The sequence below is a fragment of the Maylandia zebra genome, linkage group LG17 (genome assembly GCF_041146795.1).
Source record: "Maylandia zebra isolate NMK-2024a linkage group LG17, Mzebra_GT3a, whole genome shotgun sequence".
In the NCBI taxonomy this organism is placed as follows: Eukaryota; Metazoa; Chordata; class Actinopteri; order Cichliformes; family Cichlidae; genus Maylandia; species Maylandia zebra.
In genome coordinates, this window is record NC_135183.1 from 17,975,122 (window position 1) to 18,002,986 (window position 27,865).

The 27,865-nt window shown below is 39.3% G+C and overlaps 3 protein-coding genes and 1 non-coding gene across 8 annotated transcripts in view; 3 read left to right on the forward strand and 1 right to left on the reverse strand.

Moving 5' to 3' along the window:
- Positions 1 to 199: 199 nt before the first annotated feature.
- On the forward strand, positions 200 to 8,797 carry c4h11orf98 (chromosome 4 C11orf98 homolog). Its single transcript, XM_012922892.2, has 4 exons — positions 200 to 337; positions 2,020 to 2,144; positions 2,221 to 2,318; positions 7,700 to 8,797. Exons 1-4 carry the CDS (start codon positions 302 to 304, stop codon positions 7,813 to 7,815), a joined length of 375 nt encoding a protein of 124 aa, XP_012778346.1. The 5' UTR covers positions 200 to 301; the 3' UTR covers positions 7,816 to 8,797.
- A 1,016-nt stretch (positions 8,798 to 9,813) lies between these two features.
- Positions 9,814 to 21,498, forward strand: mansc1 (MANSC domain containing 1). 2 transcript variants are annotated; one of them, XM_004564970.4, is made up of 4 exons: positions 9,814 to 10,361; positions 14,907 to 15,233; positions 16,089 to 16,229; positions 18,517 to 21,498. In XM_004564970.4, exons 2-4 carry the CDS (start codon positions 14,981 to 14,983, stop codon positions 19,539 to 19,541), a joined length of 1,419 nt encoding a protein of 472 aa, XP_004565027.2. In that variant the 5' UTR covers positions 9,814 to 10,361; positions 14,907 to 14,980; the 3' UTR covers positions 19,542 to 21,498. The 2 variants fall into 2 exon arrangements, with proteins under 2 accessions (XP_004565027.2, XP_076732358.1); XM_076876243.1 differs by having other exon boundaries at positions 9,814 to 10,333.
- Positions 18,203 to 18,275, reverse strand: trnat-ugu (transfer RNA threonine (anticodon UGU)). Its single transcript has one exon. It is a non-coding gene; the product is annotated as a tRNA-Thr (tRNA).
- Positions 21,499 to 24,795: 3,297 nt separating the features above from the next.
- Positions 24,796 to 27,865, forward strand: part of lrp6 (low density lipoprotein receptor-related protein 6) — a 50,011-nt gene continuing 46,941 nt past the window's right edge. For 3 of the 4 annotated variants that reach the window (XM_004564862.6, XM_012922884.5, XM_004564863.5), the window contains exon 1: positions 24,797 to 25,255. In XM_004564862.6, coding sequence (XP_004564919.2) covers positions 25,201 to 25,255 — 55 coding nt within the window. In that variant the 5' untranslated portion in view covers positions 24,797 to 25,200. Of the gene's footprint in view, positions 25,256 to 27,865 lie in introns of all 4 variants that reach the window. The other variant, XM_012922883.5, reaches the window with a different exon arrangement.

Below are 27,865 nucleotides of genomic sequence, written 5' to 3' on the forward strand. Positions count from 1 at the left end.
AATGCTATAAAAATGTAGTTTAAGAATAATTCTGAAACAATGAGTTATGCACAGTAATGCTATTAATACTAACAAGAAGAATAATTTATACGTTCATGTTTTTATCGTTGTGTGTAAACTATGTCTGAGATAAAAGTTGTAATTTCTTGTTTTTACGTGACGGTGTTTTGCCGTTGAACTCCGGGCTTCGTTGTAATGTTTCGTCACGACTGCTGGGGGCAGTGAGGAGCCGTGTGGCCTGAGGACAGCCAGGATTTAGAGCGCAGAAGAAGAAGTCTGTGTTCCACGTGAGCTGGTCAGCATGGCACCTCCGGGAGGAATAAACAAACCGAAAACTGTAAGAAATCCTGTTTTTCCTTCTGTTAGTCGGTTGGAGCCGAGGGCACATTCAGGAAACAATAACGAGTCAGACAGATGTTAAAGTTTTGTTCACACCCCCCTACAGTTATAGTAATGAATCAGTCCTTTGAGACAGTTTCCTCTCCAGTATTGTCAGTTGCGGGAAGTCGAATATAGCCTTAAAACATTTTGAGGAATTGTTTTAAATGTGTTGGTGCAATCCCTTTGTTAGTGGAGCGCATTGTAACTTCAGGAAACTGGGACACCCTGTGGACGGCAAGTAAACTGCATCGATCGAAACGTCACGAGACAAACAACAGCTACAGCTTTAAGAAGAATAGATTATACAGTAACCGGAAGCAGCAAAGGTGCTCTAATGGCTTAAATTATTATTTTTATGGCTGTTAATTTCTAACATGGCAGATGCACAGCTGCAGGTTTTAAACTTTGAAGTAATCGTTAGTATGTTCAGGTCTTTCTTCCACAGCCTGGTGGAGAAATCCTTTTAAGCCATCAATGGACAGTTACGTTTTCCAAGCGGGTCACGTGAGAAACCGTGTCTGTTGTGGAGCTAAACTCAGTTCTGGTCAATGGTACTTTTCTCTCTTTATAAACTGACGCTGGTGTTACAATCAGTCTGTGAAAACAGTAAAAAGTGCAGTAAAACAACAACAACAACAACATGTTAAGATTATTTAAGCTAAACTGCCAGAAAAGTGAGCCCTGCTACAGGCTGGCGACTATTCCAGGTGTACCTCACCTCTCACCCTATGGTAGCTGTGATTGGCTCCAGCCCCCCTTCCAACCCCACGACCTGGAATTAGATAAGTGAAAGAATATGGATGAATGAATGCCAGGAATAAAAACAAAAAAACTATATGTGCTGTTGTTACTGTGTTCGTAGTTTGAATACTTCATCTGCAGTTTGCAGTTCTCTCACTGAAAAAAAAGAACTGATCATCTGTTTACGGCTTCATATGCATATTACTTGAGAGTTGTCTGCCATATTAAATGTGATACAACCACAAATCACTTGTGGAAGACTCACTCTACTGTGGCAACCATGTCCAGTGTCTATGATCAAGATCAGCGGTCCCCATTTACAGGAAAATGGAAAGTTTTTAAAACTCTGTTGGTTTCCAGTGTAGCTGCTAACACTTTAAACCTAACTTTGTGGTTTCAGTTTAAATCGGCTGCAAGACACATACTGATTTATTTACCACCTGCTTCAAGATTACATTAAATGCATCAATAACAAACTGTGGCTGTGTCTTGATTACATTGGGTTATGTACATCACTCTCTGCTGCAGATGTTTCATAAACACAACCTGTTGGGTCGTTTCTCTGTAGCTTTTCTTGTGTGATAAAGTGTGACTGAAGTAGATGGAGCTCAGTGAAAAGAAACACTTATTACTATGTCCTCAGAATGTCAACTCCAACTTTCAGAACAAAATATCCCACAGAGCATTTTTCGCCCAGTTCTCATCTACCCCTGATTTAGATTCTAACCGTCAGTTTCAGATCTGCATTGTCTCTGAGTTTAAGTTGTTTGAGTCAGCTAATTCAAAGAAAGCCTGGATATGTTTCAGCTGTTGTTGTTTGTTCCTTCATATCTGATGAGGAGCTCTAAACACTCGAGTGTTTCTGCCTTCCTTGAACGTGTCGTGGTTCTCTTGCAGGAGTTGGGGAAGAAGCTTTTCAAGCGCCGGCGAGTTCTGAGCCGTGAGAAGAGGAAGCGGCATCAGATCGTGGGAGCTGTGGTGGATGAAGGTCTCATCACCATCCATCACCTGAAGAAGAGAAGGTGAGTGTCAGCTGACCCCCTCCTTCCTCCACCTTCTCATGGCCGCAGCGCGTTGTGACATTTTCTGTCCCATCAGGACGAGTCCGAGAGCCAACATCACGCTGTCAGGGAAGAAGAAGAGGAAGCTGATTAAACAGCTGCAACACCAGCAGAAGGAGAAGGCCTCTATGGAAGGTAAAGAGTGCCAAACCTTCTGACTGACTCTCTCCTTAAGTGTTTTCAGCATCTCTCAGGTACTTCAGTCGGTGTTAGTGTGCGGCTCTGGTTTCCAGACCTGTGTGGTCCACTAAGCTTTAGACCTAAACATATGAAAGACCAGTTGGGATTGCTCCGTTTATTACTTTACATTAATTAATCTTATTTTGAATTTGGGCATGGATGAAAATTTACATACGCTCTGGGTGTTTATGGAAAAATTGGAAAAATGTAACATCCCAAGAACAAAACTCTGATGCAGTCATAAGATAACCTTAACAAATAGGTAAAGCATTTGGGATGCATTGTTTTTATTATTTCCAGTCTTCGTAATTTATCTCTTCTTGGAAAACTGCAGACTGTGGCAATGCAAAATTATGAAAGTTTTGACTTTTCATTGAAACTCAAATGCATATTGTCCACTCTGCCTCAAAGGCTTAAAGACATCCACGTGGCAACATTGAACGCTAGTCATAGCGCCACCTAATGGCAGCAAGACGTCAGTTTTAGCTGATTGATATGACATTATCACCAGTGTTGGGAAGGTTACTTTTAAAATGTATTCCACTACAGATTACAGAATACATGCCCCAAAATGTATTTTGTAATGTATTCCGTTACGTTACTCAATGAGAGTAACGTATTCTGAATACTTTGGATTATTTAATATATTATCATGCTTTTTATAACTACATTAATGTACTATTGCTGTGTGATTTATTACTAGTACTGAAGGTTACTCGCCAAACCAATACCAACTACATTTTTAAATCCTAATATAAAATGAGTAACAGTAGGTGGACATTAGGTAAGGCTGCACTTTTTGCAGCGATCTTGTATAGAAAACTATACGGCATCCATCCCACTTTGGATGGAGCAGCTCTCATTTCTAGAAATATGGACAAATTTATTAAACCCCCCAAAATATGACTATCCAGAGTTGGGACCAGGAAGCAGAGTTGCAGTCTTACACGCTTCTCTGCAGCTTCTCTCCTCCTGCTACCCCCCCCAAAAACCCATCTCCATAGAGACTGTGTCGGCTCCCAAACAGACAAAAAACAAACTAAAAACCAGCAACAAACAACTTAAACATAAACAATTACAAAGAAAGAACAACAAAGTATCCACATCTGAACCAAAGAGTAAAACAGTGAAATGTGGATTATTAAATATCAGGTCTCTCTCCTCCAAGTCTCTGTTAGTACATGACTTAATAATTGATCAACAAATTGATTTACTCTACCTTACAGAAACCTGGTTGCAGCAGGATGATTATGTTAGTTTAAATGAATCAACACCCTGGAGTCATTCTAACTACCAGAAATCTCGAAGCACAGGCCGAGGGGGCGGTGTGGCAGCAATTTTTCACACCAGCCTATTAATTAATGAAAGACCAAGACAGACTTTTAATTCATTTGAAAGCCTGATGCTTAGCCTCGTCCACCCCAGCTGTAAAACTCAGAAACCAGTCTTACTTGTTATCATCTATCGTCCACCTGGGCCTTACACAGAGTTTCTGTCTGATTTCTCAGACTTTATATCTAATTTAGTTCTGAGCTCAGATAAAATAATTATTGTGGGTGATTTTAACATCCATGTAGATGCTAAAAATGACAGCCTCAACATGGCATTTAGTCTGTTATTAGACTCAATTGGCTTCTCTCAAAATGTAAAAGAACCCACCCACCACTTTAATCACACTCTAGATCTTGTTTTAACATATGGCATAGAAACTGAACATTTAACAGTGTTTCCTGAAAACCCTCTCCTGTCTGATCATTTCCTGATAACATTTACATTTACAATAATTGATTACACAGCGGTGGAGAGTAGACTTTATCAAAGTAGATGTCTTTCTGAAAGCGCTGTAACTAAGTTTAAGAATATAATCCACCCACTGTTATCATCTTCAATGCCCTGTACCAACATAGAGCAGAGCAGCTATCTGAACGCTACCCCAACAGAGGTCGATTATCTTGTTAATAATTTCACCTCCTCACTACGTACGACTCTGGATACTGTAGCTCGCTCCAGTGAAAACTAAGGTCTCTAATCAGAAGTACCTGACTCCGTGGTATAATTCTCAAACACGTACCCTAAAGCAGATGACTCGTAATCTGGAGAGGAAATGGCGTGTCACAAATTTAGAGGATCATCATTTAGCCTGGAGAAATAGTTTGCTGCTTTATAAGAAAGCCCTCCGCAAAGCCAGAACATCTTACTATTCATCACTGATTGAAGAAAATAAGAACAACCCCAGGTTTCTCTTCAGCACTGTAGCCAGGCTGACAAAAAGTCAGAGCTCTTTTGAGCCAACAATCCCTTTAACGTTAACTAGTAATGACTTCATGAACTTCTTCACAAATAAAATTTTTAACATTAGAGAAAAAATTACCAATAATTATCCAACAGATGTAATATTATCTACAGCTACTCTTAGTACCATTGATGTTAAGTTAGACTCTTTTTCTCTAATTGATCTTTCTGACTTAACTTCAATAATTACTTCCTCCAAACCATCAACGTGTCTTTTAGACCCCATTCCTACAAAACTGCTCAAAGAAGTCCTGCCATTAATTAATTCTTCGATCTTAAATATGATCAACCTATCTCTAATGATCGGCTATGTACCACAGGCCTTCAAGCTAGCTGTAGTTAAACCTTTACTCAAAAAGCCATCTCTAGACCCAGCAGTCTTAGCTAATTATAGGCCAATCTCCAACCTTCCTTTCATATCAAAAATCCTTGAAAGAGTAGTTGTCAAACAGCTAACAGATCATCTGCAGAGGAATGGTTTATTTGAAGAGTTTCAGTCAGGTTTCAGAGCTCATCACAGCACAGAAACAGCTTTAGTGAAGGTTACAAATGATCTTCTTATGGCCTCTGACAGTGGACTCATCTCTGTGCTTGTCCTGCTAGACCTTAGTGCAGCATTCGATACTGTCGACCATAATATCCTATTAGAGCGATTAGAACATGCTGTAGGTATTACAGGTACTGCACTGCAGTGGTTTGTATCATATCTATCTAATAGACTCCAGTTTGTGCATGTAAATGGAGAGTCCTCTTCACACACTGAGGTTAATTATGGAGTTCCACAGGGTTCAGTGCTAGGACCAATTCTGTTTACATTATACATGCTTCCCTTAGGCAGTATCATTAGAAGACATAGCATACATTTTCACTGCTATGCAGATGACACCCAGCTCTATCTGTCCATGACGCCAGATAACACACACCAATTAGTTAAACTGCAGGAATGTCTTAAAGACATAAAGACCTGGATGGCCGCTAACTTTCTGCTTCTTAATTCAGATAAAACTGAGGTTATTGTACTCGGCCCTGAAAAGCCTAGAAATATGGTATCTAACCAGATTCTTACTCTGGATGGCATTACCTTGGCCTCCAGTAACACTGTGAGGAACCTTGGAGTCATTTTTGACCAGGACATGTCCTTCAACGCACATATTAAACAAATATGTAAGACTGCGTTCTTCCATTTGCGCAACATCTCTAAAATTAGAAATATCCTGTCTCAGAGTGACGCTGAAAAACTAGTTCATGCATTTATTACTTCCAGGCTGGACTACTGTAATTCATTATTATCAGGATGTCCTAAAAACTCGCTGAAAAGCCTTCAGCTAATCCAAAATGCTGCAGCAAGAGTACTGACAGGGACTAGAAAGAGAGAGCATATTTCTCCTGTTTTGGCTTCCCTTCATTGGCTTCCTGTTAAATCCAGAATTGAATTCAAAATCCTGCTCCTCACATACAAGGTCTTAAATAATCAGGCCCCATCTTATCTTAGTGACCTTGTAGTACCATATCACCCTATTAGAGCACTTTGCTCTCGCTCTGCAGGCCTACTTGTTGTTCCTAGAGTTTTTAAAAGTAGAATGGGAGGCAGAGCCTTCAGTTTTCAGGCCCCTCTTCTGTGGAACCAGCTTCCAGTTTGGATTCAGGAGACAGACACTATCTCTACTTTTAAGATTAAGCTTAAAACTTTCCTTTTTGCTAAAGCATATAGTTAGGGCTGGACCAGGTGACCCTGAATCCTCCTTTAGTTATGCTGCAATAGACGTAGGCTGCCGGGGGATTCCCATGATGCATTTAGTTTTTCCTTTCCAGTCACCTTTCTCACTCACTATGTATTAACAGACCTCTCTGCATTGAATCATATCTGTTATTAACCTCTGTCTCTCTTCCACAGCATGTCTTTTATCCTGTCTTCCTTCTCTCACCCCAACCGGTCGCAGCAGATGGCCGCCCCTCCCTGAGCCTGGTTCTGCCGGAGGTTTCTTCCTGTTAAAAGGGAGTTTTTCCTTCCCACTGTTGCCAAAGTGCTTGCTCATAGGGGGTCATATGATTGTTGGGTTTTTCTCTGTATCTATGAAGCGCCTTGAGGCGACTTATGTTGTGATTTGGCGCTATATAAATAAAATTGAATTGAATTAAACTTATTGTTTCGGAGGAAAACACGAACACGGTGTACAGTCGAGTCTTAATAGCTTACTTACAACTGGGCTCGTCAGGCACTGTTTTTGGCTGCTGTGGTTATTGTTATATTTACATGCTTCCAGCTCCTGTTTCTGCTTGGTGACAACTCGTACTTTCGATTCTCCTTTTTCTCCCTCCCTCGCGCTCACAGACACATAACGGGTATGACAGTCCATTCTCCCTGCAGCACTACACTGCCCATGAGGCTACATTCTTTAGGGCTATGCCTTTAACACTCTGGCTATCACCTTCATATTAAATAATGTTTTGAATAATAATTACAAAAATATTTCTTCACGTCATTATGCTGGCGGCAAGTAGAGGTGACATGGGCCGTGAGACCCAGGCATTAGAGCCTCTTAATGCGTCTTTTGTTTGGGTCTCCACCGGCATGGAATTACCAAAAATAGAGAGGGCATAGCCTAACAGGTGAAATAGGACTGTACTGCTGTGTAATCCATTTATTTCAACAAAGTAACTGTATTCTGAATACCACCTTTTTAAATGGTAACTGTAACAGAATACAGTTACTCATATTTTGTATTTTAAGTACATAATGCCGGTACATGTATTATGTTACTCCCCAACACTGATTATCACTGTGTGTTCTACACGTTACATACTGACACAGATGATTAGAGAGTGAAGGTTGTTTTTTTTTTTGGGGGGGGGGGGGGGTTTAACACCACATAGTGGACACAGGAAATGATGCATTTGTCCATCATCCAGTTAGATTCCACATGTTCTGCATCAAAGCTGACTGATCATCAGCTGCATTTTGTGTTGTTTTTCAACTTCTGGTGTTTTATTGATACTTTTTTATGACACTAAAATAAAATTGCTCATCATTCGTCTCTCTGTAGTGGAATCAACAGCAGCACCACAGAAGAAGCACAACACCTCATCAGCTCAGACCAAGAAGAAGAACAAGAAGGCGTCCGGATGCCAGGACGATGTAGAGATGGTGGATGTTGAATGAAGATATGTCTGCACTATGAGTCCCTGCTCAGACGTCCATGCCGGCGCCTCAACTTTGAGACTAATGGACAATAAGGACGTCCGTCCTGTAGTTTGTTTCTGCAGAAGAAAAAACTACAACAGTTGACATGGAAGCCCCTTTCTGCCAAAAATGTTCCCCCTCAAATATTAATTGAGCTGCTTTTATTTTAGTTGTAAATAAATCTGAATTTGTTTGAGGCTCACACTGTTTTATTTTTATTTGATCTTTTGCAGATTCTTAACCAAAACAGCTTTAATCAATCATTTAAACAAAAAACTTGAGGTTATTCTAAGTTAAATTAGTATGTTAGTGAAAAGACCAAATGTCTTTCTATGGTGTAAAAGTTTTGTGAGAATTAAAAATGTAACTTCACTGGCAAAAATATGAAAAAAATATGATATTGTTTTAAATTTACTATCTGAAGATATTTTTGTAATTTTTGACTAACCAAAGGCATTTTACACTTTCATTTTGTTATTTGGCAGAAATGGGTTTCCATATGTGATTGGGTTTTTATTTTATATCTCTGTTAGCGTCGCAGCACCTGCAGAGTTTGAGGGCAACATTTGGACCTGTGGTTGTTACAGCATTCATCTTGTAAGCTTGTTTAATTAAATGGGTCATGAGCTTTGACCTTTAACCTTCTGTTCCACCTAGTTCATTAAAATTTTATACATCATCAGAAGTTTCTATTCATTATTTAGATTATATAATAATTCAGATTTTTTTTAACCTTTCTTAGTTGTTGGTTCATAAATATTTGACTTATTATTTTCCTGACACAGTTTGGTAAACATTTGTGCTTGATGGGAACATCCAGGTTCAAATGTAAACTGCACATTAAAACTCATTTTGGCTCTTCAGCAGTTTATGTTGAAAGAAAATTTTGTTACAGTTTAACACAAACTATGTTCATTTTTGACACGTTATTCAAATAAAGACCTGATAAATCCTTGTTTAATTTTTGCTGACTTCTGTTTTTTTATTGGGAAATAACATCATAGGTTTCCATGCTTAAAGGTATTGTGCTTTGTTTTGTTTTTTTACGTATGTCACTATTTGTGTTTTCTGACATACTTTGATGAGCTTCCATATGTCAATTCATGTTTTAATAAGTTTTTCTAGGTGGTTAATTCGGGTTTATTTTAAGAAATATTTTCTCTCATGAGTTCTATGAACTGTGTATAAAAATATATACAATTAAATGTTTTCAGAATTAATGAGCCTCCATAGTTCTGATATACTTTATTTATTTATTTATTGGAGAGTTGTTTATAAACGTTTTGTCTTTTTGACCTTTTAGTAAGTCCAAACATTTAGTCCAGTTAATTCTAGATGTTTGTGTTCATCATTGCGATTCAATTATTATCAAAGGGCTTTAATGGGTTTCCAAACTTATTAAAAATTAAATAATATTGTTTTAAATATTAATATGTCCCCATATTCTTAAGAAAGATAGATAGATAATAAAATGTTTTCAGAAAGCTCCAGGGAGTTCTCATTATTTGTTTTTACTTATAGGGTTGTATTGCGCTTCCATTTAAGTCCATTCATCCATCCATTGTGTACCCCACCCCATAACAGCTGTAACTGGCACTAGCCCTCCACAACCAGGTATTTTTTTTTCTTTTATCTAATTTTTTTATTTTTGATCTTTAATGCACTTCCATGATTTTGATATTAGGTTCAGTTTTGTTTTACTTTTTCATTTTATTTGAAGGCTTCAAATAAGCTTACATTATCTATTTTTATTTACTATTTATACATCCCATTAGTTGTATTTTTTTCAGGGGGGTATATTGGGCTTCCGTATGTTTCAAAATTTGTTGTCCAGATTTTGACTTACTGCAATTGTTTTATTTATTATTTAAGTTCTAATGTCTTTATGGGCTTCCATAAATTCAGTCGAATTTACACCTATGTTGTTTTTGTAATGTTTTAGAGGCGTTAATGGTCTTCCATACATGTTGGAGGTTTTATAAACTATTGATCCGCTTCACGCTGGCATCCTTTCTCTCAGATGTTTTGTTCATGATCAGATTTAATTATTGATGAGGCTCCGTATGGAGCTCTTATATAAACTGTGTCTTTATTGAAACATCTGAAGCTCTTTGTGTCCGGTTTCTCCGGCTGTTTCTCTGATATTTTTCCGGCTTTTTGGAAGAACATCAGACGGCAGTGAGCCTCAGATTGGGGATGCAGGCTCCTTCCCTCCCCCTACCAGAGGACAAAGACTAAAATGGGTCAGACTCAGGAGACAAGCAGCAGATCCTCCGCACCAGCCATCATGTAACGTCCTCCATCCTCTGCAGGCGGAGAACAGCCGGGTTCGTTATTAAGACAACAGAAACGCGTCCTCTGCCTTCTTTTTGTTTGAGCATCATGTCCTGTCAGGACGGCTGAGGCTTCTTACTGGAACTAAGCTGGTTTGAACAAACACCGACTCATCACATCACATCGCACTGACCGCCGGAGGGACGATGGAGGCGGCGCCGAGGTAATCTGTGTCCCCGCTGACCGCTCAGGTAACAAAACGCATTTCGGCCGCTTCGTGTCCCACTTAGGCTCCATTACCGCACCAGTAAAACCAGTACAGGGCAGGTTTGAAGGGCAGGTGCTGTGTGCAGCAAGACATTAGCTTCGTGCTAAGACTCCAGCTTATAGATGCGGTCATGTGTGCAGCGCATTTCATTTATTACACACTTTATTACAGATTTTTGGCCTTGAGCTCAGGCTCAGCCCGGGCAGGTGCTCTCAAGTTCTTATTATCCAAAAGGAGCTGAGAGAACAACAGCTGCAGTTCTTCTGACGTCCAGCAGGGGCTCCACAGAGTCAGTCCCCATAGACTCCCATGTTATAAATTGACGTTTATTTCCTCTCTTAATAACAGCTGGGATATCTGTGTGACGTCATCCTGTGTTCTGCTGTTGATGTGATGTATGGATGGAGTCAGTGCCTCAATCATAGATTTTATATAAAAGATGGAATAGCTGCTGGAGCTTGAGCTTTTTCACTGTCGCAGTTTTTGGCTCATGGGCTAATGACTTGTGATTGGCAAGTCTGATTCTAATAACAGGCAAAATTTACAAAAAGATCTTTGAGTTTTATTTAGTTAAACTTGAAACTATAGTCTGAAATCAGAAAAGTATCACAGAAGTCACAGTTTTGGCTTTTTATACTGTTAATAAGGTTCAGGTTTTAGATCTCTAAAATTGGACTTTTTTATTTATTCATTTTTCAGGTAGCAACTTTTAGCCATGCAGGTAATTTACACTTAGCCCTAAACTCACTTATTTAAACTCTGTTGAAGTTTAATGTCAGACTAAAGTTTATTACAGTGAACTAAGACTAAGAAGACATTAGTTAAAAATTAAAACTACTTCTTCTCCTTTTACTTTTTTTAATGAACATGCCCGAACAGCCCCTGAGTTGTCATGTTGTCAGAGTCATGAAACCGGCTCTGTGAGGTTATTACATCACTATTCTGCTTTTACATCAATGATGCATTTTGTTAAGCTCTGTGCTAGTTTTAGTTGATTACAGCCTTATTGTACATTATAAGCATAGTGAGTTATTTTCCTGATTTAGTGGTAAGATAACTCGACAGGTTGTGAAATTGTTGTTGATTTCTTTAGGCTTTTATGTGGACATGATAGTATGTGAGGAGGCTGTATATGACATGGAAGAATAAACCCCATGACATTCTTATGTTTTTAATTAACTTTGTTGCAGATTTTACAAAATTAAAGACTAAATTAAAAAACATAAAATATATAGAGATTAAACTCACCTCTAACTCTGGTTTGTTAGAATTTCTCTTTCTAAAAAAAAAAAAAAAACTAATAAAATGATCACCATGACAGTCCTCCCAGATGTTACAGGAAAGGTTCATCCAAGCACCCATTAAAACGAGGACTAGCGAGATTATATACCACGTTCTGATGTGGATTTCTAAAAAGATGAAGTCATATTTGGAGTTAGTGAAGTCGAGTTAGTTGACATATAATGATGTGCTGCCTGGTGGCTACTTACAGACTCATGGTTAAGCTAGTATAACACATTAGCACAGGGAAGATGGAGAATGAGGGTTAAACTGCTGTGAGTAAAAGTTCATGCTGAGGGTTCCTGTTGAGTAGAGGACGATGCTGACATAAAAACAGGGTCATCATGTTGTCGTGAATAAGGAGCACTAATCTGTCTGATAGTGGCTCAGATAACAGCAGCTGTAAAGCTGATAGGAGAGCAGCCGTAGCAGAAAAACAGGCTAAAGTCCTGCTCTGTGGACTGTGGACCCACAGAGCTGCTGAGCATCTAAAGGAGGACTGTTCACACGGTCGGTGAGTTTCTGCTCTTAATTATTAAATACTCAAAACTCTTTATACAAACTAACATGTTAAGTAGGCTGTACATGGAAACAAGGTCCTCTTCATCTTCTGTACTTGTGCAATGGGAGCTGGATTTATTCCACCAAATCCAAACGATGATCTTTCAACTATATTTAAATTTTTGAGGACGTGGATGAGATCACAGTAAAGCAAATGTGGTAAAAAAGATGAGTGTAAATTTTGCTTATGTAGCCAAAAACACTGCGTTTTTAATGTGCTTAGCAGACACACCACAGAGAAGCATCCCAGCAGCAGCCTAAAGTCACGCCAGGTGTACTTTTTAATAGGCTCTGCATCAGGCTGCACGGAGCAGAAGTGGGCAGGAAGTGACAAACAGGAACTACAAAGTGAATTTGATGTGTTTTAGAAATAAATGCCCGCTTGCACATGACAAAAGTCAGTTGGAGACTCAATGCAAAAATGTGCACCTGGTTTACTTCCAGGATTCTCCACGAGACGCCTCAGGATGCTACAGGAAAAGTGCACACAGTATCATACTGTATAGAGTCTAATTCTAAACCTCCTCACCTGTAATGATCTTTCACATGAACATCAAGGCAGTTTGAAACAGAGGTTGAGGTTGGAGTGCACAGTGTAAGTGGTAATGGACGTGTTCTCAGAATCTTTCGATTACACCCCCCGTGAGTAAACGTGATAATCAGGATGTAGAACACTTTGTGACGTGAGATTAATGTTTACCTCATCACAGATAACACCTGAGTTAATAAGAGCTGTAAGGAGTAATATGTAATCACAGTCCTCTTTTCTACCATCTTAGCAGTATAGAAAAACTTAAATATGGTGAAATCCACCTTTAAGGGGCTTCTGATGTCCTCATCAGTCTAATCAGGGGCTCTCTAAGTTTTGATGACTTCATCGATTCGTAGATCCTTTGATTCTCTTGTGCAATATTATTTTTAAAAAGTGCTGCTAACATTTTTAGTGCTATGCAGCTGACACCCAGCTGTATTTAACCATGAAACAAATCAGCTAGTTAAATTACAGGCATGACTTAAAGGCCTGGATGACAAAACTGAGGTTATGGTACTCGACTCTATCTTTAAAAAAATGGTGTCTAACTAGATGTTTACTCTGGATGGAGTCCAGCAACACTGTCAGGAACCTCTGAGCCATTCTTAATCAAGCCATATAGGACTGCTGTGTGGACATAAATTTTCTTTTTTTCTTTTTTTTGTGGGGGGGGGGGGGGGGGGGGGGGTAGCTTTTATTGCAGTAAAACAATGGCGAAAAGACAGGAACGCTACGACAACTACAAGACATGCAGCAAAAAGCCTTGGGGCACATTTAAACCCAGGTCTTTGCATTAGCCCCACAGGACATAGATCACCTGCTCTACCCAGTGAGCTAAACCATCGCTCACACTGGTCTGGTTAAACATTAACTGTAGATGAATGTGACATACAGTATTGGATGCAGGATGCACTTTAAAACCACTCATTGGAGATGGATCGGTTATACCCTTAAAGAATGTGATGCGGTGCGACAGGTGCATTTTATATTTGACCTGTTCTGTAAGCATCCACCTTTGAAATACACAGCTGAATGAACCTGAGCTACAACCATGTGGTGACTTGAAATAGCCTTATGAACATGTACCATTGCTGGAACAGGAAATATATATGCAGGATGTCAGGTGAAGCAGAATGGGCCCTCTTTAAGGATCTATGTCAGATTTTCAGTCACAACAATTTATGTAAAAGATTTTTGCACTTCTGTCTGTAAGCGTCAACCACTGGAGTGGAAAAATGAAACACTGAAAACATGATTCCTCTAATGCAGTGGTCCCCAACCTTTTTTGCGCCACGGACCGGTTTATGCCCGACAATATTTTCATGGACCGGCCTTTAGGTGTCGCGGATAAATACAACAGAATAAAACTAGTACTGGTACCGAAAAAAAGAAAATTTATTCATAACACAAATGAAAAGACCCAGGAAAACCGAGTAAACGATAAAAACGATAACAAAATAATGCTGAAAACCGATAAAAACCCTGAAAACTATACATTTCACACCTGAGCCTCAACTCTCACGGACCGGTACGGACCGAGGCCCGGGGGTTGGGGACCGCTGCTCTAATGTTTAGCTCAGGCCCCAACAGTGCGTCAATCCCCAAAGACTCTCATATTAAATGTACAGCCTGCTGTGGTCTCTGTAGGTTTAAAGTTTCCATTATTAGAGGTGTGGCCTCTTTTCCTTTTCCTTAATTTTGATGCAGCGCTGGAATAGCTTTAGATTAGCGGTCTGAATGCTTCTTCCACCACATTTTTCTCTCTGATTCAAACATCTTTCTGACCTCGTTCAGTAGTAATCTAAAAAAAGAAGCTGCCCCGCCACCTCCTTCAGGAACAGCTTCCATTTTTAGGTTTCTATTTTCTCTCCACAGATCTAATTTTGCTCTCTTTGTGGTCCAAGACAGATCTGGGACTCTGAGACATCCTGACAAGGGTTTGAAGTCTCAGACAAAGTCCAAGAAAGACTTAATAAGATGTACTAAAAGGTTTGACTTAAAACAATGGTTCCAAAAAAATCCACCTGACGTTTCCTGCCCTTTTTTCTCGTTCAGTGTCATCTTGCCTCTGTTGTTCTGAGTGTTTGCTGTGAAACACTTAAAGTGATAATATCATTGATTAAACTTTAATAACAGTGGGTTTGTGCTCTGCAGTTCATCTCTGTGGATTTCTGCTGTCCTGCTCTGCACACCGAGGCCTTTCTGATCTGAGTACGCCCACTGCAGCCATGACCCCTCCCACCTCTGAACGACCCTTGGGGACGCTCATGCTGTTCGTTTACGCTGCTTTCACATTCATAGTGATGATATCACTTCCCGTGTCAGCACTGGAACCGGAGACGTGTTTCTCCAGGCAGCACCAGAGCGCCATAGTCGACGTCAGGCTGTCGCTAAACAGACCGACAACAGCCATGGATGCCCGGGTGGTCCACTCTGAGCGGGATTGCGTCCTCGCCTGCTGCTCAGAGGAAGTCAAACCAGGTGAGCAGAGTGAATGGGGAACATGGGGGTCAAAGGTTATGTTTTTTAAAGATATGTTTAAAAAAAACTGTGTCTGAACCATGAAGCATGAAGCATGTAGCTAAAGTAAAAGCACTCATTAGTCTATCCATAATATTATTGGATAATACTAATCCAGTTAAAGCTTTAAAATAAATGGTATGGAGTATAAAGTAATGTACTGGCATCTAAAGTCTGGTTGAAGTGGAAGCAGCATAAAATAGAAATACTGTACTTCAGTAAGAAGTACAGCTTTAAAAAGCATTACTTAAGGAAATTTACAAAAGCCAGCAGCGTCTGTAGGGACCAATTATAAATGGTGGGCTGGTGCCACCCTATGCTCATTCCATCCATTTACACCCCTGCAAAATCATCACCAGGATCTATAGAAACAACAGCAATGACTGTATGTCCAAGATACCTTTGTATAGTGCTCAGGAAAGCCTGAGAACTGAGGTCACGCTGGCCCTGGTGGTGAAAGTTTTGGGTAATTTGTGCAGATTGTAAATTTAAATATTTACCTTCAAAACCAGACATAAGAAAAATCAAAGCTTCATTAAAGGGGAGCTGCTCTTCTTGTTTCGTCATGTATACCTAATTTAGTCAGAGAAAGTATAACCCAGGTTACTGGCTTTGACGGCCACATGTAACCATCTAAAGACTATATCTGGTTTTTGGTCAGTGTTTTTTTTTTTCCTGTAACCATCGCTACCGTGGGATATATCACAGTTTCTCTATAGTAGGCTCATCAGTCTCAAAGGTCACAGCAGACCACTATAAGCCAAAAACTGTGACTCAAAAAAGTGAAAGGAAAAAACTAACTTTGTGTTTCTGAAGGTGCTAAATGCAACATGGTGGTTTTCAACGGGAACAAACACGCTGGTGATGAGAACTGCTTCCTGTTCCACTGTCAGATGGAGCAGGACTGTCCTTTAACGAAGGCTCAGGAGGGCATCAACACCTATGACATCTACAAAGGTACGTCAGATACTCATTGTAAACACAGAAAATGACTTTAATAATGATGATTAAATGCATGATGAACAAAGACATGAGTGACCCAGCTTTGCATACATTCAGCTTCGGATTCTTGAAGATTTTTAATAAGTAAATTTAAGCCAAAACTAGAAGTATTATTGATTAGTTTAGAAAATAGTTTTCATTTTTCACCGTAGGATCTTCACTTCATTATTATTAAAAAACAAAAACAAAAGCAAAATTAATGATAATGATATTATGTTGATACCTGTGGAAGATCAGTCACGTTCATCAATTACCCTCCCCACACACATTTTTGGCTGTGCGTTCTGTGTGGAGTTTGTATGGGTTTTCTCCAGGGCTTCCTCCCACAGTCCAAAGACATGCAATTAGTGGGGTTAGGTTAATCGGTGATTCTAAATCCGGTCTTTAAGTGAAGTTGTGATGAATCCTGCTTCCGGGTCCAAACTACTCTGCGTTTAATAAGGCTGTTGTGTTTTTAACGTTTTAATTAGTGCTGTCAGCGTTAATCTTGTTAAAATGACGTTAACGCCATAACCCCATTAACGCAGCAAATCTCTGTTAGCGAGTTAACGCGGATCGTCCCGTGTGTGGGGCTGCACGGCGACAACGCATTAACACGTTTAGCTCGTTAACGTGTTAGTGCCATGCAACCCCACGCACGGGGCGATCCGTGCTAACTTGCTAACAGAGATTTGCTGCGTTAATGCGGTTATGGCGTTAGAGTCATTTTAACGAGATTAATGCTGTCAGCACTAGTTTTAATGCTTTCATCTTGTTCTATATAATCCCAAAAAAGCCCCTAAAAACAGTCAGTGATCACTGTCAGCCTCTCAATTTTTATTACTGCTATTAATTTTAAAGCACAGTTTTTAGAACCTTGCGATGTAACTACAACCCAGTCAATGCAGCAGTATATTAATTACTAACCGCGTATTGTGGATGGATTATCTCAGTTGTTCTCCTGACTGAAGTTTGGTCCATTTACAGAATCCTGCCATGCGATTGCATTTATCCCATCGGGAACCCTCACGTTACCTTTTATTGAGTGGAAAAAAGTTAGTGTTCGTCCTCCAGCGTCAATGATTATATTATGCTAATATAGCTGTGTCGCTAGCGATCACCTAGTACATCATTATATACCAGCTAGTCAAGCTTCAGTAACCCAACAAAACATCCCTGCTGTTTACTTTCCTGTGATAGTAAAGGTGATAACAGAGCTGTACGTCTTAATTTGTTTTCAAAAATATCTCAGTCAGAACATGGTATATTCTATTTAGATGCTAACTCACTGCTAACTTCTAACTCCATTAAATTTCATAAATTCTATTTTCATGAATGCCTGGATGTTAAACTTAATTGTTACCCCTAGTAGAGCAGTAATGTTGATCATTTTATTACAGATGAAAGAATTTAGACAGTTTTTCAACTCTCAGTAATGCCGCAGTGATCGTTAGTCTTAGGGACCTGCAGCGTAGTTTGGGCCCAGACATAGCTAATGACGGCAGACTTAAAGACTTTAGGTGCAAATGTGATCACGACTGGTTGACTGTCTCTTCGTGTTAGCCCTTTGCATGTCTGGGATAGGCTCCAGACCCTGCCCCTGCAACCCTGAACTAGATAAGTGGAAGGGAATGGATGAATAATTAAACTCAAAATACAACTACATAGAGGTCCATAACCATAACATTAGCAAATAATATACAATGTTATCATATATGTGCATTATTGATGTCCTATTTTCAAATATCATGGTTATCATAAATATCTTCACCTGTATATAAAAGAATAATAATTTTAAATATTAATGTGTCAAATTTCCTGTATCATGAAAGATAATTAACAAGCACCTGAACAAACATTTTAAATGATGGGGTATATTTTATGTCATGGAGTTTTTTCCCCAGAGAGTTAACAGACAGTATGGTTCTTTCACAGAAGGCATGTAGTTAAGGCTCCAGTGAGATTTGAACTCACGACCCCTGGTTTACAAGACCAGTGCTCTAACCCCTGAGCTATGGAGCCCTATATGTCAGTGTGAGACACACCTGTAATATGTGACATACCACTAAACCCAAACCGTTGATGAATGGTTGTTACCAAATTGGATCAAATGTCAGTATAATTGTTTTTTAGCCTTCTAAAACTCACTTTTTCTTGTTTGTGTTGAATTTTGGATGATTGTGGATTTTTGCTGCCCCCTGCTGACCAAACAATTCTATACAAATCTTTAAGTTTATGTCTTTGTGTTTTCTTTCCTGCACAGGTTTACTTCATCCAACCACTGTGAGACCTCCCACCACTACCACCATCACAACCACCACCACACTGGCACCAACTACGCCAACAACTGCACAACCAACAACCCCAAAAAGTATAACAACAACAATGCCACCAACCACTATCACAATGACAACAACCACTACCACAACACAACCGACAACCACTACCTTACCATCAACCACAACCTCAACCCCTACCTCCACCTCCACCCCCACCCCCACACCTCCACCCATCATCATAATTGCCACAATGGCAGCAGTGACCTCATCACCCACCACTGCAAAAGCATCACCTCTTTCCACCACCTCCATAAAAAAGCCTAACAAAACCACCAAAAAGCAAACTAAAACCTCCAGGAAAGGAAAAATTCATCCTATCAGCATCACCACCACCCAGCCAACTCATACTTCAACTCCCACCACAACCCCAAACACCACCCACACCACCACTCCAACCACCTCACTTCCTGTTGTAACAATGAACAAGGAGGCCAAATACAGAACTACCGAAAAACTTCAGCCAAACACTGAAACCACCACGACCACGACTACAACACTTCCAACCACCACAACACCTCTAACCACCACACTTTCAACTACCACAACTACCACAACAACCACAACCACACCTCCAACCACCACCACTACTATTCCGTCAACTACCACCACAAACCCCCCTACTCCTCCTTCAACAACCACTACCACAACAACAACTACCACCACCACCACCACTGAGGCGCCCACCACCAGGACAACGCCCGCGGCGACTCTTTTAATTGTCCCCAAAGGTGCTGTTCAGTCTGACCACATCCTCCAGAATTCAAGTGCTGCCAGAGGCAAAGGGATAGCAGCACATGGAGCAATGAAAAGCGGCATGGTGGCATTTGTGGTGCTGGTGCTTGCCATCCTCACAATGGCCCTCGCCATTGGAGGCCGCAAAGCAATGGAGTCTTTCGACAGACGCCACTACACGAGACTGGAACTCAATGATCTGCACTACGAGGTGTGACAAGGAAAACGTTACAAGGACGGAAGCCCAGAGGGGCAGTGAGATTTATTGAATTTATTCAATTAGTTTAATAGCACAAAGTTACATAATAATGGCGCACCTACATCACCTCCTGAAAGGTTTGTCATACTGTGGAGAACACTGGATTGTGATTGGCCGGAGAGTACACATAATATTTAGTTTCTTTGCATTTAAAACAGCTGTCACTTTTTGATCTTCTAAAAAATAGCGCACTGCTTTGCTAGCAACATTTTTTTCTGTTGTTTTTAACACCCAAACCACCAATGTTATGTAAAAGATAGACACAGATATTGATATTACCTGTTGGTTTGTGACCATTGCCATGTTGCTATTTTAAAACTGGAGGCAAGCTGAAAGAGAAACCAAGGGGTGCTGTGTGTTCATACTTTAGTAACTTTTTTCTAAGTAGAGAAATTATGGCCTCCATGCTGTTTCAGCTAGCACTATCTAAAACTCATGAGTGCCATTTCAATTAACATCTGAAAACAAAATTTCCTGCATATGTTTGGGTTTTGACAGAGATCATTTTAAAAAAGATTGGTCATAAGACCAATTTTGAGGAAAGAAAAACCCTGTAAAAGCTAAGCTAAGCTGGCTTAGCTAGCTGAACTTTATGTTTATAACAATAGTGAACAAACTCTGCCCATTCCAGATTTTCTAACAAAGAAGTCATTCAACAAACTCACCAGTCACATGATTTTTAAAGTCTTCACTGTTGATTATTTCAGCTTTATTCACCTTAAGTGACCATGTCCATCTTTTATATACAGTCAGTAGGTAAAGTACAAAGATGACAACCTCATTCCATTTCAGACTCCGCCTCCTTAAACTCATCACAGACCAATCATGGACTTCATACCTTAATTTTTCTGTTATTGGTGTTAACAAAAGAAAAAGATGGTAGACTTATATTGAAAAGTTCTCACAATGAAGACAAAATATCTCTTAATTTAAAAACTATTCTTAGAATTTATTTGAGGTGTTTTTGTTTTGTGAAAAAAAAATCAAACTTTGAGATATTTTTTGGGCTTTTATGTTTTTAGATTATTTGACTTCTCATGAGACAAATTCCTCAGTTGTTACTTGATCTTTTTAAGTCTTGTGCAACAAGTGATAGTGCAACTTTGAAGCAGCCTTCAGACTTTAGGCGGTAACACTGCCCTTCTGCGGCCTCTCAGATCACATAGTGAACTCAGAGTTCTGCTGGGAAGCTCATTGGTCCAAAACTTCAGCTGACGATGGAACAAAGAACAAACAGCAATATTTTTACTCGTAGAAACTCAGGAAGCTTCTGAAGTGGACTGGCGAGAAGAAACTCTATACAAGCGGACTCTGATTCAGATTCTGGCCTTCTTCTGATTCGCCGTGGGGTCGCGGGGCCCTTTGTGTATACACCTGCATGTCTTCTTCCTCCCACACGCTTCAGCCATACGAGCCTGTGATTGCTTCTTAAATCACCTGACCGGTGTAGATGTCAGACTCACTCTCTCACTGTGGTGTTTTTGTATTTTGTATTTCACATGTGGATAAATATTCAAACGATGGATGCAATCCTTTGAAAATCGATGCACTATTGTATCCTGTTTTTTTGTTTTTTTTTAATGACTATGATCTGCTGATTTTTTTTCATAAGTAAGAGGACACTTGCTGCGCACTATTTTCCTATAATGACGTTTGTATTGTACTGGATGTGCAGAAACGAGACTGCTATAGCGTCACTTCACCACCAGGTGGCAGCAGCAGCAGTCCGATAAACTGAAGCTGCACCAATAAGGTGTTTTCACTGATACTGCTCTGATTTTTACTTTGATTGTCTAATTAATAATTACATGGATGGTAATAGTTTGGTCTTGTTTTGTGAAGTGATGCTTTTGCATAAGTTTGAACTTTGATGTTTCGTTCTTGTAAGGATTAAAAAACTGTTGATTTTTGAAAAGTATCTGAGTCTGCAGATTTATTTTTGCTTGAGTGTGTTTGATTTTAAATAGAACCACTGTGATTTTTTATCGTCTGGGTGATCTACCAACAAATAATCAAAATTAATCTTGTAAAGTTGTTCCAAATTAAATAAAATTTCACATTTATCACAGCATCACATTTATTACTGTTCTGTATTAACCAAACTGGGAGCAGGTTCATTACAGCAACAAAAATAATCAGCCTGAGTCTGAGAAAAGTTTCCACCTGACCCATCTGTTTTTTAAATCTACAAAAACTTAAATATATGTCATGGAGCCATGCATGCTTCTACCTTCATATAATGTGTATTTTCAGAGTAACTTGCTGTCACAGTTAAGATTTATCTAACTTGTATTATAAGTTTTTGAGTATTTTTACTTCTTTCAGGGCTGAAAAAAACCCCACATTTCATCTCTGTTAAAAACTGCAAACAAACTCCCAAAGGTCTCAGCCTTATGTTAGTGCAGATTTCTCATAAACTTGAGTTTTTGGTCAATGCTGTTCTTGATCAAGCTTCTTTTCTATCATGTCCAGCTGAGCTCCAACTTTGGACAAATTCTTGGTGCAGGTTAAACAGTTGAGAATTGTTTGAGAATTCCTCAAAATTTCAAGTTTTTATATTTTCACTTTTCCAGATATATTTATGTATGCTGCACAAAAATTATTTTGAAGAAGGTTAAATGTTTTTTTATGATTTAGTGAAGAACAGTCATAAGCATTTCACAAGTTTCAAAGACTTTTATTGGCCATAAATATGGCACAGGGCTAATATGTATGCAAAAAGTTAGCGTTTACAGGGTCGACCCTTCTGTCTGTCAGTTTCTGGGCCCAAGATGGTGATCCTCCTGCTTTATCACGGTTCCAAGATTATCACTATTCGACTCAAAAACTAGCATAAAAAAATCCTCAGACTGATGATCTTCCAGGATGTCTTTTGTCTTGTGTCGCAAGATAAAAGTGGTAACTAAGAGGCTTCGAGATCATCAAATAAACATTTTGGATCCTTGGCCAGGAAGCTTCCCAAACTTCACATCAAGAATCTTTGCTTAGCACTGTAATATTTACTATAGTGGACTTAAATCATATATTATACTGACTCTCCTGTAAGTGTTTGAAACTGGATTTCTTACCATTGTTCTTCACTAGATCACAAACACGTACAAAAAAAGCTAGATAAAAACTGAAACAGCAAAATGTATATAAAACACTAAATATGTGGCACTGCGAAAAACCTTTGGTCATGACTGCATAAAAATAAACTTTAATACTCTAATGTGTTTCTGCTTGTGGCCTTCATTGGGGCCATCATAAATATAACAAACATCATATACATCTAACCAGAAGCATACTTACCTTATTACCCTTTGAAATGTTGCCTGTAATGTGTTTTATGATGACCCTGATGAAGTCCACAACCTCAACATTTGTAGTAAAGCTGTTTATTATGCAACAGGTGCTTCAGAGCTGCTGTCAACAGCGCTTGGCAGAAAGTGATCATCTGCTCAGTTTCAGGAATGATTTTGACTCCTAAAGAATCGTGGCTAAAAGATGAGCCTGGCATCAAATGTAGATAAAAAAAGAGACCTTTGCTCTGACTTCAGGGAGCAGCCACTGATCACACATGCTGACGTGAGTCTTGAAAGTTTACCCAGAATGCACTTTTAAAGTTTTATTCAGTGAATTATCATTAAACAGATCAAACATCCATGGTTTCAAATTTTGTTCCTGTTGCTCTGAATCTAGATAATAACAATAAATTGGTGCAGTTTATTCAAGTAATGATTTATCTCATGATACTGAAGCTCAAATGATTCAAGTTTTTAACAGAGCTTAAATGAGTTTTTCAGCACTTGAAATTTCATTTGGATATTCGCCATACTTACAAAAGTATCATCAAGTCTAAACCCAATCCTATGAACTCAGTCACTGATCAAATAGTGTGATGTATATTGTGGTTGAACTCATGACAGGCACATGATCAGGTATGTGGTAGTTAATGTGCTAACAAGTTACCTCATATTCCTGAGACTGTGAGGCAGTTTTGCTGACCTGGTGATTAAACCCTGAAATTTTTTAAATGAGATGCTTTCCTTTCCTCTTAGCAGGACATTTGAGTCCCGTCCACCTTGCTTGTAATTTTACAGTCCTGCTTTCACTTCCACATCTCCCACAGATACATTCATTAGATAAGACGAGAGTGATCCACACTTTATTAAATCAGCAAGAGGTTTTAGAAAAGCTGTTACTCTGAAATAGGAAGTGTACTCTGTAATCCGAGGCCTCACATCCTCATTGAACTTTCTCCTTCTGAAAGCTTTTGAGAAATCTTGCATTTTCTGATGTTTGAAACCTGAAACTGGGGCTGATGTTTCATGAATAAAATCTCAATAATAATAATGATAATAATGATAAAGCAATAATAATATTGTAAAAAGTTATTATCAACAGAACACTGAGATGTAAAAATTATAAATCCCAGAGTAATTTTCTTGTTTATATGCTACTGCTGCTACTTTCATGAAATTAATAAAATTCAAAGTTGCTTTTGGGGCGACCACAGGTTATCTGCCTCCATCTTGGCCTATCCCTATCATTTTTCTCCATCACCTCTTCATGTACTTCATTCTGCCTGGCAGCTCCATGTCTATCCACTGTTTCTTGTCTGCTGTTGCCCATCTCAACCTTGCATCTCTAAGGCATAAAACATTAAAATGCAAATCAAAAATAGAAAAATGCAACATGTAAACTTTATAGGGTGTGAAGAAACTGAGAAAACCTGAAATCAGATGCTATAGGTAAAAAGTGTAAAATTCCAAAATTTAGAAAGAAAATTTAGAATCAAAAGTGCTGTAAAATCTATCACATTATGTAGGTTTATTTACAATATCAGATTTCACACTTTTTAATAATCCACATAATGGTTTTTTTGTGTGAAAATCAAATAAAAGTGTCAGATTCATCTATATCTGTGATTATGGTGGGTTTCTGGTGAAAATGTGTTTCTTCTGATGTTTTATGGCATTACATAGACTTGGATTTTTAAGACATGTTGTGATGCAGCGATTTAACAAACAAAGGTGATTAAAAGCTTTTTACCAAATGACTGAATTTGGTATAAAAAAGCAGATATAGTATATAATGATTTCCTGAGCCCCCCTTGCCTTGTGCCACCTGATGTAAAACCCCTGGAAACGCCCCTGCCGTTGGATGATATTGGGGCCCTGTTTTGTGGGGCCCCTGTCCGTGTGATAAAGTAGTCCCGCGGGAATGTGGGGTTAACGTCTGTGTTCGGGGGTGGGGTTCTGTGGGGGTTCGAAGTCGGTTCTGCGGGACGTTTCCGTGTTGTGAGCGTACCAGCGGCTGTGAGGCGGAACAACAATAGAAAGCCGGGCAGCGAGGTGGCGGTGGAGGCGGAGGCTGGAGAAGGGGGGCAGCTTCCTCACAGCGGAAGGAGACGACGGAGCTCCTGCAGGACAATGTGAGACACCGAGAGTTTATCCGACGCAGTTAGCGAGCAGCCAGCCGGGATGGAAGCGGGCACGGTGTAATGCGAACCGGAGCCGAACATCGACCTGAATATTCTGGGAAATCCGCTTTTTTTTTAGCCAAGGAAGCGGCCGCAGCAATGGGAATACTCCGCTGACGAGCCGCCGCGGCTGGGCCGAGAATCGGGAGAAAGATGGGTGTCGCGCTGCGGAGTCTGTTGTTGTGTAGTTTTTGTTTTCTCATACGAGGTGAGTTTGTGTCCACACTGTGACTTTTACCCACACGTCCCCTCGCGTAAAAGACGCGAAAAAGTGCTGTTAGCAGCCCAGGGGAGCTTTTTCCCTTCTCTGTGGATGTTTGGAGCTCGGCCTCCGGGTCGGATTTCTCCCGAGTGGAGCGAGCTAGCGTAGCCTGCTGCTGCTGGAGGAGAAACCACAAACAGCCCTGTTAGCTGGAAAATACCCCACCAGAGACTACTCACAGCACCGCCAGCTTCCCTTCCAGCGCACCCCTTTGTCTCGGGAATATGTATTTGGCGCAGTTGGTCGCTCCTGGTTGTGTTTTGTAACTTAAAAACAGGCTGGATCGGGCTCAACAGCAGTTAGCATAACAAATGCTAGGGAGCGAGCTGGTTAGCATCAGGGAGCTAATAGCTAATAAACCATCTACATGGAAAAATAACTTTATTGATAACAATGAACAGAATAAAGAAAAGCAAGGCCAATAAATGTACAGTATTACACACAAAACAGCAGCTACACGGCTGGACACGTGTGAGAAATGAATGTATTTGTATAAATCTGACAGTAAAGAAACAATAAAACTGCAAAAAAAAAGAAAAAAACCCCCTCTAAACTCGGATTACAATGAAAGCGAACTGCTAGCTGGATCTAAAGGATGTAAAGAATGAGTCCGAGGCGGATCTCTTTAGAAAAGTAAACCGAATAAAGTAAATTCATGAAGGTGTCATCGCCATTAAAAATGCTCCGTTAAATTTAGTTTAGTGTTTGCTACACAGCACGGCTGTGCAATAGAGCAGAAATACTATATCACAGCAACTGAACAGGGCTAACTTTATTTGTGTAGTACATCTCACACTTACGATATCATACAGATCATCATCTTGGTCTGAGGAGCTCCTGATAATATCCAGTAAACACTAGAGGATGAAAAATAAAACCCATAAAGCCATCTTATGTAAAGAAAGTTTATAGGTCAGTGAGAGACATTCATTTATCATATCACATATTCATTACACAGATTTCAGTGTCAAACTGTTACCCAATAATTATGTGTGTTAAACATTTGTAAAACAAATATTTTTAAATATCAGGTTTATCTGCTATGTATTTAGTTATTTTCCCCATATTTTTGCTATCAAATTACACCAGAAATGGACAATCAGATAAATATTCAAAATGCTGTCTTTATCCTATATTTGGTAATTTCTTTTGTTGCAACAGTTTAAAAAACGGTGATGATAATAATGTCCTTAATGTATAATTTATTATATATTAAGGATAAAATGAGACCAAAGCACAAATGTAAGGTGTAAGTGTCTTTTAAATGAGCATTTCTGGATCTTCAGTACCAGAACAAATGCTTAACAGTTGGTTAAATTCAGATTGCAGCAAGAATTCAAAGTCCAACACTGAGTGGGATTAACAGATATAAGATTTGGAGCTGCATGTTTGTCAGTCTTTGTTGTGGAGACACTGGTGTTGTTATCACTTTGTGGGATGGTGATTGGGGCGTATTTGATTAGTTTTTATCTTGTTTCTTGTCTTCTATGACTTGTTTCTATAGACTCTGCATCTGGGATGAATGAACATTGATTCACTGTACATCAGGAATATAAAAGACAGAAAAAGTGGGAATTAAAATATATTTATTTGAAATAAGCAAGTTGTACCAACGCAACGGAAAACACTCATTTAAACTCAGATTATTAATAAAGGCTATATATAAAAAATGTGATTAAAAGCAATTGATAATGAGCGAGGAATTATAGAAAAAAATTGCTAGAAAGACAATTTTCTGCGCAAGTTCTAGGCCAGCACTCACTATAAAGGACATGAATCTAATAATGTTTTTTTAATAACATCTTTAAAACATTATGAACAGAATAAAACTAAACTAAAGAACCTAAACTCGTTATAAAATGAGTTTAAGTTGAGGATTAAAAATATTAATGAAGCAATGACGTATGTAGATCACAGAGGCTTCAGAGTGTTCACGTTGCTCTTTGCTGTGCTGCGGTTCAGCACTAGAGCCAAGTTTAAAAAAGCTGGGTTTAACTAATCCCACCACCTGCACCTGCATTCTCGAGTTTCTTTTTCTGACTCACGACTTAAATGGGACGCGGTGGTAAGGCAGCCTGATGATTGGGTGGTTATTGATCAGATCATACACATACCGGAGTCATTATATATTCTGCCTGAAGTTTCTCCATCAATTCCCTTTTTGATTATTCATGAGTTTTGTTTAGGTTTCAGCTTCATTTAAACTTTATATTTAAATGTGAGTATGAATGAAAGAAAAACAGGGTAAGTAAAATTATTGCAGGTGACTCGTGCAAATCTCCACTATTGTGAAAATATGGCAACACATATGGGTACAGATCCTGTAAATAAGTCCAGCTCTTTGCTGAGTTAGAAGAGTTAAAATGATCATACAGTAACTTTTCACGGTCAAACCCATGAACTGATCAGACGAGCGTCTGTTCACTGTGTGGATGATGACCTCACCAAGCGGCTGAGATGTCGTAGTTCAGGTTGTCTGTTTAACTTTTTCTGCCAAGGATAATTTAAGTGCAGTTTTTTTGACACCTCACTGTAAACCAGACATTCCCAAACTTC